A 13,264-nucleotide genomic window follows, 5' to 3' on the forward strand; every position below is an offset into this window, starting at 1 on the left:
ATTGTTTTTTCGCTGTACGAACAAACATCGAGATACACATATGGAATTTTTAGTAGAACCATTTTAACAATTAGAATTTTTTAATAGAGAGAGCATATATACCTAGGAGTCAAATTAAATTTCCGATTTTCTTCTACTTATATCGAAGTCGAAAGAAGAGTACGACAACGTAGCGCACCTCACTTTATATTTTTTTTCTCCCCCATTCCTTTCCATTTTCCCTTTCCACGGAAGTGGAGCATCGCATAAAAAACGCCTGTGCTTCTACGTGTCTAGTCAGTAGACGATCTTTTAGGCGCCTTTTAGTACTGCTACACCTTTTCTTCTTCTGCTCATGTGTAGAGAGAAAAACATGAAGTGCATAGACACGAGCCAATGCAATTTTGTTTTCTCAAGATGAGAAACGGCTAAACTTCTTTATAAGAAGACACAATAAGCTTAGGATTATGTTATCTTGATCCACCTTGAAGCTCACAAAAACACGAGTCTACTCTAGTGTTCACGGCACTCTGTCCGGCTCACACAGGCACACCACCCGCCACACTTGACCTTGCACCTGTACGGCTGTACACGGCACTTCACCGACAAACTCAGCCCTCTGACTGTTGTTACGGGGTTGCCTTCGTCCATGATCCGGTGCGACGTGTGGCCTCTCCTGATGCCAAAGGCCAACTATCCATGCCTACCGGCTGCAATCCATTTTGCACCGCCGCCCTAGACTGAAGTTGTGCTGCACTGGCAAACTCTCGTATTTTCCTCTTCTGATCAATATCTGGTCCACGGATATGTTCCTCGCCTTGGAGCGCTAAAAAACGCCACACATTCTGTTCCGTCTATCACTGCCAGGGACGGCGAGTACACCGTTCAATGTTCATGTTGGTGCAGATTCTCTGTGGAACCAAATTACTTTCTCGCCGGCTTCTTCTTTTCAATCAAAAAAGAAAAAAGAGAAATCACACTTCTGAACAACCGACTGATGCTAGCTTTCAGAAATAGTTGACGGCACGTTTTTGTGGTCGCAGGTACATAGCGCGCGTGTTAGTGGCAAGCACCAACATTTTTCATTCTCTTTTCTTGAAACTGTTAGGGCAATATGCTTGTTGTATTACGGGGGGGGGCCAAAGGCCACAATATATAGTACATCTACAGGTGCACATATGCAGAAAGCCCCCTAACATATGGGGAAACTACAATAGGCAGATATATACATCTAACACCCCCCCTCAAACTCATGGGGGATCCACAACACTGAGTTTGGAGAGTAAGAAATCATGCTGCGCTCGAGTCTGTGCCTTCGTAAAGAAATCCGCCAACTGCAAATATGAAGGCACATAATGAACCGCAACAACATCATCCTGTACACGTGCACGTGTATAAAAAGCATCAACACCGATATGCTTGGTCAGCTCATGCTTGACCGGATCACGTGCAATACCGATAGCACCTGTACTCGTCGGACAAAAGTGGAGTGGGTGTCGTAACAGAGACCCCAAAATCTGCAAGCAACCACCGTAACCAAGTCACCTCAGCAATCAACAAAGCCATAGCCCGCAACTCAGCCTCAACAGTCGAACGGGAAACTGCGACCCGTTTCTTCGTCTTCCAAGCAACAAGCGAACCACCAAGAAACACACAGTAAGCAGAATGCGAACGACGATCCGTAGGATCACTCGCCCATGTAGCATCCGAATAGCACTGGAGCTGGAGAGAGCTGGAACGGGAAAAGAAAAGGCGACGAGTGATCGTGCCACGAAGATAACGAAGAACACGGAGGAGATGACTATAGTGAACAGTGGTAGGAGCTGAGACAAACCGACTCGGAATATGAACAGGATAAGAAATATCGGGACGAGTGACGAGCAAGATAAACAAGACTCCCAACAAGATGGCGATAACGGGTGGGATCAGGAAGATGATCACCATCAGTAGGACGAAGCTTAACATTAAGCTCCATAGGAGTATCGACCGTGCGCTCATCCCCAAGAGCAGCACGAGCAAGAAGATCCTGAATGTACTTTTCCTGAGAGATAGAAAAGCCATCGGAAGTGGAGGAAACCTCAATGCCAAGAAAATAGCGAAGAGGACCAAGATCGGTCATAAGAAACTGATCACGAAGACGAGCCTTGACGAAGGCAATATACTCAGGATCATCACCAGTAATGATCATATCATCAACATAGAGAAGAAGAAGAGTACGTCCACGAGGAGAAGTGTGAACGAAAAGTGCTGGATCATGAAGACTAGGGGAGAAACCAGCAGCAGTCACGACAAAGGCGAAGCGCTCAAACCAGGCACGAGGGGCCTGTTTGAGACCATAGAGAGAACGTCGAAGACGACAAACCATCCCATCGGGAACAGAATACCCAGGAGGAGGCATCATGTAAACCTCCTCACTCAACTCGCCATTAAGAAAAGTATTCTGAACATCAAGCTGGGAGACATACCAGCGGCGAACAGAAGCAACAACAAGAAGGGTACGCACAGTAGTCATATGAGCCACAGGGGCAAAAGTCTCATCATAGTCACGGCCGTGCTCCTGCTGAAAACCACGAGCCACAAGACGCGCTTTATAGCACTCAAGAGATCCATCAGAGCGAGTCTTAATTTTATAGACCCACTTACACGTGATGGGACGAACACCAGAAGGGGGAGAAACAAGATCCCAAGTGCCAGTGCGCTCAAGCGCAGCGATCTCCTCAGCCATGGCAAGCTGCCATTCAGGATGCCGCTCGGCATCCCGATAAGAAGTCGGCTCGGAAACGACAGAGAGACCATATTGACTAGGAGAGTAACGAACTGGAGCACGACGCTGACGAATAGGTCGGGAAGGGGGAAGCTCATCTGCAGAAGACAAGTCATCAGAAGAAGAGGAAGAAGGGACAGCATCGGAAGGAGCCGAAGCCGGAGAACGAGGAGTACTAGGTGGACTAGACGAACGAGAGGATGGCGCCGAAGGGGCGCATCAGAAGTAGGAGGGAGGGGAGGAGGGACAGCAGGGGGTGCATCCGGAAAAAGAAGAAAAGAGATATCATCCACCGGGTAAGTACCCGAGGTGGGGCGAGGATAGAAGGGACGCGTCTCATCAAACGTGACGTCACGAGAGATGCGCATCCGACGACCAACGGGGTCCCAACAGCGATAGCCCTTATGCTCATCACTATATCCGAGAAAAACACACTCAACAGACTGAGCGGTCAGTTTGGTGCGTTCGCGAGGAGGCGAGAAGGACATAGCGGACGCAACCAAAAGAACGGAGAGTCGAGTAGTCCGGAGAAACACCGGAGAGACGCTCGAGAGGAATGCCACCCTGTAGAGCAGCGGAAGGATGAATGTTAATGAGGTGGGCCGACGTAGCGACAGCCTTAGCCCAGAAATGTGGCGGAAGAGAAGAGGCAATCATCATAGCACGGGTGGTCTCAAGAAGATGACGATGCTTACGCTCGGCGACGCCATTTTAAGCATGCGCGCCGGGACAAGAAAACTGAGCGAGGGTGCCCTCCTTAGCAAGGACACCACGAAGGTGCTCGAGAGATATACTCACCGACGAGAATCAGCACGGAACACGCGAATGGGTGAGGAATACCGAGTGCGGACCATGGCCGCAAAACGCTGATAAATAGAGAGCACCTCACTGCGAGAGTGCATGAAAAACACCCGGGTGTACCGTGAAAAATCATCAATGAATAAGATATAGTATCGATGGCCCCTTTCGAAGCGAAGGGAGCCGGACCCCAAACATCCGAATGGACTAAATCGAACGGTCGGCCGAGTGACAGACACACTAGTAGGATAGGGAAGCTGAATCTGTTTGCCTAACCTACAACCCCGACGATGTAACGACCCATCTCCGAAAACGGACCCCGAAGGCCACGATGAACCAAAGACGACGGGCGAGAGTCACAAAGGTGACCAAGACGATGATGCCACCGCTGAAAAGAGCCGGTGACAGAGGCAACAACCGGAGGAGAACTGCGAGATGAAGTGGCGGCGAAAGGAACACGAAGCCGATCTAACTCCCAAAGCCCCGGAGACCGACGGCTACGAGGGCTAGCTCCAACCAGGGCCCGTGTGCGACGATCCCGAACCGCACAAGACTCGGCGTCAAGAATGACGCGACAACCAGAATCGGTGAGCTGGCTAGCGAGAGAAAAGGTTCATCTGAAGGCGAGGAGCATGAGAAACATCGGGGACGAGAGAAAGAGGGAGTAGAAAGGGTGCCTGTACTAGAAACAGGAATAGAGGTACCATCAGCCGTGACAACACGGACGGGAGAAATAAGAGACCGAAGAGCGGACGGAATAGAGGACTCGGAGGTCATATGAAAGGAAGCTCCGGAATCCGGATACCACGGGGACGTACTGACCGTGTAGAAAGTGGTGGTCGCGCGGTGCCGGAAGAGCCGGTCACGGAACCGAGCGGCGCCGGCGAGGAAGAGTCCGGAGTAGCGAGCGGACCACGAAGACCCCGAGAATGTCCCGATCGAGAGAGTGCAGCTGCGAGAAGATCCCGAAGAGCCGGCCTGGCGACGATCCTGGAGCTGCCGACGTAAGCCGGGATCCCGCGTCCAACAGGTGGAGGAAGTGTGGCCAACCTTGCCACGAGTAGGTGCAATGAGGACGAGGGCGGAGACTCGGACCGCGAGGCTGCTGACGTACACTGGAATCCCAAGCATCAAGCAGGCGGTGAAGCTGCGCTATCTCATGCGCAGAGAGGGGCGCGATTGGAGAGGTCGACGTACAATCAGGTACCGACGAGGAGCTATCACCCACACGCACAGAGGCCACCAAAGGGGGTGACGGAGAGCAACACGCCGATGAAGACAGTGTCGGCAAAACGCGGTCATAACCACGTGAAGAGGTCGCGAAAGTCGATGTAGAGCGGCAGGCCGACGCAGACGGAGTCGACGAAGCGCGGCCATAACCGCGGGAAGAGGCCGCAAAAGTCGATGTAGAGCGGCGGGCCGACGTAGACGAAGTCGGCGAAGCGCGGGCAGAGCCGCATGAAGAGACCGCAAAAGCCGGTGAAGCGCGGGCAGAGCCGCATGAAGAGGCCGCAAAAGTCGATGTAGAGTGGTGAGCCGACGTAGACGGAGTCGGTGAAGCACGGGCAGAGCCGCGTGAAGAGGCCGCAAACGGAGGCATACACGGAGGCAGCGGACAAATACCAAGGACCGAAGGGAGGCCCAAAGATAAGGCGGGAGAAGACATCGGGTAACAACAGTTTTTTTTTTGATTCTTTTTTTTTATTTTTTCTTTTGCTTTTTTTTTTCTCAGAACGAAGTCAACTGCCGGAGCGGGCGACGCGAATCAGGGAGACGAAGCGACCGGCGCGGCTCAGCGAAAGCAGGGGAAGCGGCGCGGCTCAAGGAAAGCAGGGAGCGAGTATCAGGGAGCAATCGGGCAGATCAAATCCACGCGGAGATCAGCAGATCCAATCCACGCGGAGAGCAGGATCCAATCCACGCAGAGAGCAGCGGAGAGCAGGAGATCGAATAGGGGCGGCGAATCGGGGCGGCGCGGCGCGGAACCACGAATCAGGGCGCGGCGCGGAGACTGCTGGAGCTGGCGCGTAGCCCAGTGTCGAAGGAGATCAAATCGGGCGGCCGGGCGGAAGTTCGAAGCTGGCGGCGCGGGAGCAGGCAGGGCGCCACGCGCGGGGAGGAATCGGGCGGCCGGGCGGAATCGGCCGGGAGAGACTGGAGCAGAGGAATCGGCCGACGAACGGGAGATTGAACAAGCAACGCGTCGGCCGGGGAAACTAGAGGATCAATATTTGCTCTGATACCATGTTAGGGCAATATGCTTGTTGTATTACCAGGGGGCCAAAGGCCACAATATATAGTACATGTACATGTGCACATATGCAGAAAGCCCCCTAACATATGGGGAAACTACAATAGACAGATATATATATATCTAAGAGAAACTACGTACCCTTAAATACATGCACAATTCTCTGGTTTCCCGAGACGCTCAAGAAATTTTACTAAACTGAAATGCTATGTAATCAACTCCTCCTGCCGCATCAGAGTTCAGGGAAGAAAAAGGTACGTAGTACTAGTAAAGTTTGTAGTGAAAGGCTACAAATATTCGGCGGCAGAGCGGCTGCCTTGCTTGCTTTGCCCCCCACTAGATTTCAGGAACCCGCTTCGGCCGCGTCGCTGCTCCGCCCCCACCACGCGCCCTCCTTCCCTCCCAGCCGTCCGATCGTCCCACACGTGGCCGCGCCCCGCCTCCTTTTCTCCTCCGGCACCGGCCGCCGGAGCAGGCTAGGGTTCCCCTCCGGGCGAGCTGGAGGCCACGAGCAGCCCCGGCTTCTTCTGCGGCGACCTCTGGTGCGGCCTCATGGAGCCCAAGGCCGCGCAGCTCGGACACAAGCGTATCCTTCTCGATCGCCTCCAAACTTTAGTCTTGGTTCTTGCTTTTGCTCCTTCCTTCTACATCCATCCATCGGGAGGTGGATCCAGTTCTGATGGATGGATTTCGCTAGTTCGCTGCCTGTTTTGTCGTCGGATCAGTGAAATTTTGTAGATGTCCCGAGTGCTGGTGGGCTTGGAGGTTCCGTGTGTTGCTGTATCTAACTCCATTGCTTCTCTTTTCTCTGATCCGTCAGAGATACTGCTACTGTATTCTTCTAAAAACAGAGACACTACTGTATTTGATCAGAATTGTGGGGTTCTTTTCTGTTTCTGAGTTTTCTTTTTTGGAATTTTCTAGTGTAGTAATTAGTACTATAGTACTTTCCCTTTCTGTTTCATTCAATGGCGTGGGATTGAAAAGGATCGAAAAAGTTTAGTAATTATTAATACTAGTACTAGTACTCAGCCCGATTTGTATTTTTCACAACCCTGTCCATTTCCAAAGCACTTTCTTCTGCTTCTTTTTTTATTGAAAAAGCTTTGGTTTTGATCTGGCTTTCCTAATCTAAGGGAAAAGAAAGGGTCTTTTTTTTTTATCGGTGGTGCGTGCTCCGTCAGATCACGGTTTACAAGTAATATGTGGACTATGTTGCTCCATTGTCGTTGAGCGCCTACCATTTCATCAAGAGTTTGATCCAGCTCAATCTGCTACCGACATAGTATAACTGAGTTTTACCATCCTACCATACCGTGCGGGTATATGCAATTTTATACTCAAATTTAGAATTATTTGGTATGTCTCATATGTCAGATTGTGGGAGATGTGGAGAGCTGAGCCAACACCCATTTATTTGACACCTACACCAATAATACGGTGTGTGTGTACTCCAAGGATTCGGTTGATTAGGTCCTGTACTACATTTTTTTTTTTGCGAATTAATGAACCAGCAAGCTGTTCAAGTAATGGTCTTTAATCAGATGATCGCTGCAGATCTGCTAATTTGATGAGCTCATGGAATACAATTATTGCACATTATTGGGCTAGGGAAATGTTTTATTGATCAAACTGGCCTCGCTGGCTTATTTTATTGCCACTCACGGACAATGACCTTTACAAGCATACATATATTCCGTTTGCAAACCTTGACTTTTGTATCCTACAGCTATAGAAGGGGCCGTAGAGAACTTGAAGATTGATGCTAGCACGAAGGCAAGCAACGGCAACTTGGTAAGATTCTCATTCCTCTCTACATATTGTATACCGCTTTCTTATCTTAGCCTACAAAGGAAAACCTTTATTTCCTTTGTTCCTTGTGTGGTTAGTTGGCCCGTATCCATCGCGTCCTTGCTGATTCGTTTCGTGCCCAAACTTTGCAGCCTGGTGCAAAAGACGCAACTTCTTCGGATGCAATATCGTGCATTTCCTCGTTAGATGCAGCTAGCACTGTCAAGGAAACTGAAATGAACCAAGGAACTTATATGGGGGACCAAGGGATGTATTACTACGGATATTATTATCCAGGTGGGTACTTCAGTACTATGACCTGATGAAAACAGAGCATACTGTTCATCCGTTTTGATGGCTTGATCGTTTATCCTAGGCTCATTTGGAGGATGGGATGAGAATGGCTACTATACTGGATCGAATGGACTAGAGATGCACCCGACAGTAAGTTATCAAATAGTACTTTATCAAGCATGGCATATGCCTTTCGTACAGCAGTCACAGGTGGTCCTGTCTAAAATCAAACAATGCTGCACTTAGCGCATCTCTGTGGTGGTATGGTGGTACCAGCTAGCTTTGCACTTATTTCCTATCATCTTTTCTTTGCCTTTCCTTTGCTATGTTTTGGAAAGTGTCGAGCGTTGGTTTTTAATATCACTCTTTATTCTTCTATTGGTATCGTCGTGTCAAAAAATCTCTCTGCAAAACTTTTTTTAAAAATATTTGTTTATTTTCGCTTTAGTTGTCACCACAGCATATGCTGTCATGAACACATGATTACTTTATTCTAATGACTAATATAAATATAGTTAGGTGGCTGCCAATAAATGGATGGCTAATTCAAGGGAGACCTTCTAATACATCCTGCTATTCAAGAATTTTTGTTCAAGAACCATAGATTATTTATTTTGGGTGAAACTTCAATGACAAAGAGCCAATTCCTAACGGGTTGTCCAGACTTCGGACTACTCAATCTAACAGTTGACATTTGCATTGCCCTGTCCTGTTTATATCCTTTTTAGTGATTCCTTGGTCTCATCAGTTATAGGGTGAACTGCTTCTTGAAGTTGCAGCTGGGGAAGCTGACATGTCAGTAGAGCACCGAACTTATACCTGTTTTGTTATATTTTTCAGATGGTCCAAGCTGAAAATGGGTCTTATTTGTGTTATGTGCCCGGTTATGAAAATGGATATGCTGCTTATAGTCCGGTTGTTCCTGGAACTGGTGTGGATGGTCAATATGTTAGCAATGAGACATATTACTCCACTGCAATTCCCATGCAGAATTCTTCTACACCTGGCATGTTTACTCAACCAATTGCTTATGGACCTGAACTAGTCCCTGCGTACACCTGGGACCCTTCTTACGTTCTTCTGGATGGGATTCAGGGACATCCAGCTGGTTTGCATCAAACAAATTACCCCGCAAGATCAAACTACACTTCTAATAAACACGCTGCTCCATCTTCAAAAGCTTCACGCAGCACAAAGTATGCCTCGGGTACCATTAAAGGATCGTCATCAACTGTAGACACAGTGCCAACCTCTGCCAATAATCATCCATCATCAAAGTTTGCAAATAAGGTACTTAAAAAATTTCTGTGGAACTGAACACACTGCTCTTGAGCATAAAGTAGGAAACTTATGTTTATATGCCTGTTGTTATGCTAGGCATCTGGTGCTTCCATGGCAAAAGGGCATCTTCCACCTAGCAAGTTTGTGGTGCATGCTAACCAAGGAAAAGGCAGCCTTTATCAAAGTAAAGGCATTAATGGTAGCGAGAAGCTTAAGGAAAGAAGCAAGCTAAATGGATTTGGTGACTGTGATATATCGAATAACTGCAATGATGACTTGAAAAACAGTGTGAGCCCAGGAGCTGATTTTTCTGGATTGTCGGGTGTACAGGGGGCTAACGATGATACAACTTCACTTGTTAAAGTAAGCAGAGATTCATATAATCTTCCAGATTTTGTTACGAAGTATGAGCAAGCTCTGTTCTTCGTGATTAAATCTTATAGCGAAGATGATATTCACAAGAGTATCAAGTACAATGTTTGGGCAAGTACTCCGAATGGAAATAAAAGACTTGACAGTGCCTATAAAGTTGCACAAGAAAGAATGTCAGGAAAAGGAACCAAATGCCCTGTTTTCCTCTTCTTTTCTGTAAGTTAACACTACCTGTTCATCAAGCATTTTCTCGTGAGTATCATCTTAAATGTCAGTAGTGTGATACTCAATTTGTTTTTGTATCTGACTGTTGTTGAGTACTCAATGCCCTGCTTTGTTGTTGCAAGTAATGAGTTTTGTATCTCTTAGGGAAAGTATGTTTGTTTGTTTATGTTAATTTGTGTTTGTGTACTCTACTAATTATTATACTATGGTGATCAGGTTAATGCTAGTGGTCAGTTCTGTGGCGTGGCTGAGATGGTTGGCCCACTTGATTTCAACAAGAATATGAACTTCTGGCAACAGGACAAGTGGAACGGATTCTTCCCAGTAAAATGGCACATTATCAAGGATGTGCCTAATCCACAGTTTCGACACATAATATTGGAGAATAATGAGAACAAACCTGTTACAAATAGCAGGGACACACAAGAGGTATTGCTTCCGCTCAAGCATATAACTAGAGTATCCTGGTATTTTTGCAGCTAGCATTTCGAGCTCTGTTGGTCAATTGTCATCTCTTGAATCTTAAGCATGCAAATCTATCCTGGTATAGAAGTTTCATGTTGTCTTCCCTCCTTGTTCTTCTCTGGAGAAACAAATAATCCTATCTATGCACTGTGCAACAAATGACGTTTTTGTTTTGTTTTGAATCTTTTACTGACATACGAATGTTAAACCTTTTTAGCTACTTAGTCATTGCCTTCACTTGATTCTTCATGATCTTAGGCATGCAATAGAATGTTAATAACTTTATGGTCAGTGCAGCATTCAAGTTACTGTCCAGGCTGATATCTGGTTTGCATTCTTGTGATGATCAGTTAATGTTTTATTTTAGACTGAATATTTTATTACCTACGATGCTTTTCTCACAGTTAATTATAGATTTTTTTTTTAGTTTTGAATTTTAACTGAAGTCTGAGAATTCCAGGTCAAGTTTCTACAAGGTGCAGAGATGCTGAAAATTTTCAAGAACTTCTCATGTAAAACGTCAATATTGGATGACTTTGATTTTTACGAGAATAGGCAGAAAGTAATGCAGGACAGAAGAGGCAAGCCGCTTACTACATCATTGGGTCACTTCATGGTATATAGTGAACACCTTGTTTCTCTACATTTATTTTATCAAGGGCAGCACCCGTGTTGTCAACAAAGACAGGAGTTGCATTTTTTTTTTGTGCGAAAAAGGACCCTGGCATTAAGACAAACACTACAACACAGCTCAACGAGTTGCTAAAGTTTATTACCTGCATATGAGGAAATGCCACTTCATAACTTTGTACTTTAGCTTGTGGTATCGTTGAAATCCTAGTCAGCGCAGGAATTTTAGTTCGTTGTGTTTCTGGAGCTTAAAGTAACTAGACTTACCTGTTAAATGATCATAAATTGACAATAATATGCTTCTTGGTCATGTTGGTGATAGAGGGCCAGAATTTACAAGGGTTGGTGTTTAGCGACATAAGGTTTTAGTTCCAAATTTTGTGACATTTGCATAAAACATTGACAAATGCTGGTTATCTGTACCTCATGATCTAAATTATTTTTGGCAGCCAAAAGATGAAAAACCTGAAGAGTTTAAGAAGCAAGTTCAAATTTTAAGTACTGGAGAGCTTGATAAAGCCAAGAAAAACGAGGAGCAGAGCAACAATGTTACAACAGATCTTGATGCAGCCGAGAGAAGTAGGGAGCAGAGCGATGACGTCGCAGCAGCTATTGATACAACCAAGAGAAGTGAGGAGGAGGCCAATAAGGTCGCGGCAGATATTGATACACCCGAGAGAAGTGAGGAGCAGAGCGACAAGGTTGTGACAGAACTTGGACTTGGTACAGACAGGAGAAGCGCAGAGCAGACCAACAGTGTTGCTAGGGCAGGCTGATGACATGGAGTAAGGGCGTACCTGAACAGGTGGTACTATCAGATCGGAGAAACAATAAACTTGGCTGTGCGGAACACTGATATCAGTCAATCATCCTGGAAGCTATTCCATTTTCTCAAGCAAGTGGAAAATGAAAAAGCAAATCCTCGGAGCTGTCTTCCCATGAGAAATATTCGATGACTGGGAAAATGGTCTGAGGCATATCTTTCTAGAGATGTTCCCATACTTACTACCTCTGTCACCGAGGCAGCACCCTCCAATTTCTAATTTTCTGCTAGGAGGGAGTATTTCAATCCTCTTTGTTGTCAGTATTTTTTTTCTTATCTTGTGTTCTTTTTCCGTGTCTAATATCTAACTCTACCACTAAGTTATTGGGAAGCAAATCACTTGCGTGCGGGTTTAGGGACTTGTGTTAGGTACTAGCAATGAGGCAAAAAGGAAAAAAAAAAGTGTTGCCATTTTCATTGATTTTAGTAGTGTGTAGATTGACTTCAATTTGTATCAGAATTTCTTCCATTAATGAGAAAAAGAAAAGGAGAAAGTGACCGAAGAGCTGTTCACCTTATGCTTCATAGAGAGCGTGTATGCCTTGCAGCCTTTTGTTTTCGCTTGCTTCTTTCTGGTCCGAAATGGGCGTTTGATCCAGACATTTGTGGCCTCTATTGCATTGCAAAGCGGTGCAGCTCTTTCCTGAACGATTTTGATCGATTGGGAAATCACATCCAGGTCTTGTGTGGAAGGGAGACACCATGTCTGCGTGTTCTCTGCTCAAGCCTGCACATGGCGTGTGTGTACAAATCAACTTTATTGTTGTTGGTACTGTCTTTCGAAATGTGTACTATCCTACATCCTACTTTTGTCGATGAGCCGAGCGAGCAAATGGGGATAGGCGCTTTACAGAATCGGTTCTCTTGTCTGCTTTTGTGCAAGGGAGAAAACAACCGTGGTTTTTATGGTTGGTTTCTCAGTTTTGACATTCCAAAAGTTGCAAGCATGGATTTCCTTGGACTTGCAGTGATTTGCTTTGTGTGGTGGGCATGGGAATCAACCTCACAATTTGACGGCAAGGATGGAGTCAAGACCGTGGTGGCGCATGCTGGTGGGCGACAGATTGGGTGGGCACTTTGGATCGTCCAGGGTGGTGTTAGTTGGGGTCAGGAGAAACCTTTGCCGGCTCGTTCGGCACCGATGCGCCGGGTAGCAGCGGGGTCATCGTCGCTTTCCTTGTTGGAGGTGTTGCTTGGTATGTGGAACGATCCATAGTGCTAGGAGGGTAGTGGGACTTGTCCGGAGGGCGCAGAGGTGGCGACTCGTCTTCGTTTTTCGTCGATCTGACGGTGTCGGCATTTTGTTTCTCTTTTCTTTCTTTATCTTTTCTTTTAGGCTTGGTTGTGTTGCGGCTCTAGCGTGCTTGTTGTATCGTGTGGTTTCTATATTAATATAGCAGGACGAAAGTATATTTAGGGAATCAACCTCACAATTTTGCAACGTTCAAGAAATCGTTAATCGTTAACTTCTCGATCGGCCTCAAAATGGAGATTAATCGCTTATCAGATTAATCGATTTTATCGGTCGGCAATTTATCGACTTATTTTTTGATAAATCCTAATTTTTGGCACTAAATTTTCTATAATAAGT

General features: G+C 46.5%; 1 protein-coding gene across 1 annotated transcript; it reads left to right on the forward strand.

The window, feature by feature from the left end:
- Positions 1-6,233: 6,233 nt before the first annotated feature.
- On the forward strand, positions 6,234-12,186 carry LOC124668663 (YTH domain-containing protein ECT4-like; the record flags this gene model as incomplete). The annotated part of the gene is given in 9 exon segments (XM_047205763.1): positions 6,234-6,378; positions 7,522-7,586; positions 7,736-7,880; positions 7,960-8,027; positions 8,718-9,167; positions 9,255-9,746; positions 9,972-10,184; positions 10,681-10,836; positions 11,300-12,186. Coding segments are annotated over 9 exon segments (1,950 nt in total). The 3' UTR covers positions 11,627-12,186.
- Positions 12,187-13,264: the final 1,078 nt, after the last annotated feature.

The sequence above is a fragment of the Lolium rigidum genome, chromosome 6 (genome assembly GCF_022539505.1).
Source record: "Lolium rigidum isolate FL_2022 chromosome 6, APGP_CSIRO_Lrig_0.1, whole genome shotgun sequence".
NCBI classification, from domain to species: domain Eukaryota; kingdom Viridiplantae; phylum Streptophyta; class Magnoliopsida; order Poales; family Poaceae; genus Lolium; species Lolium rigidum.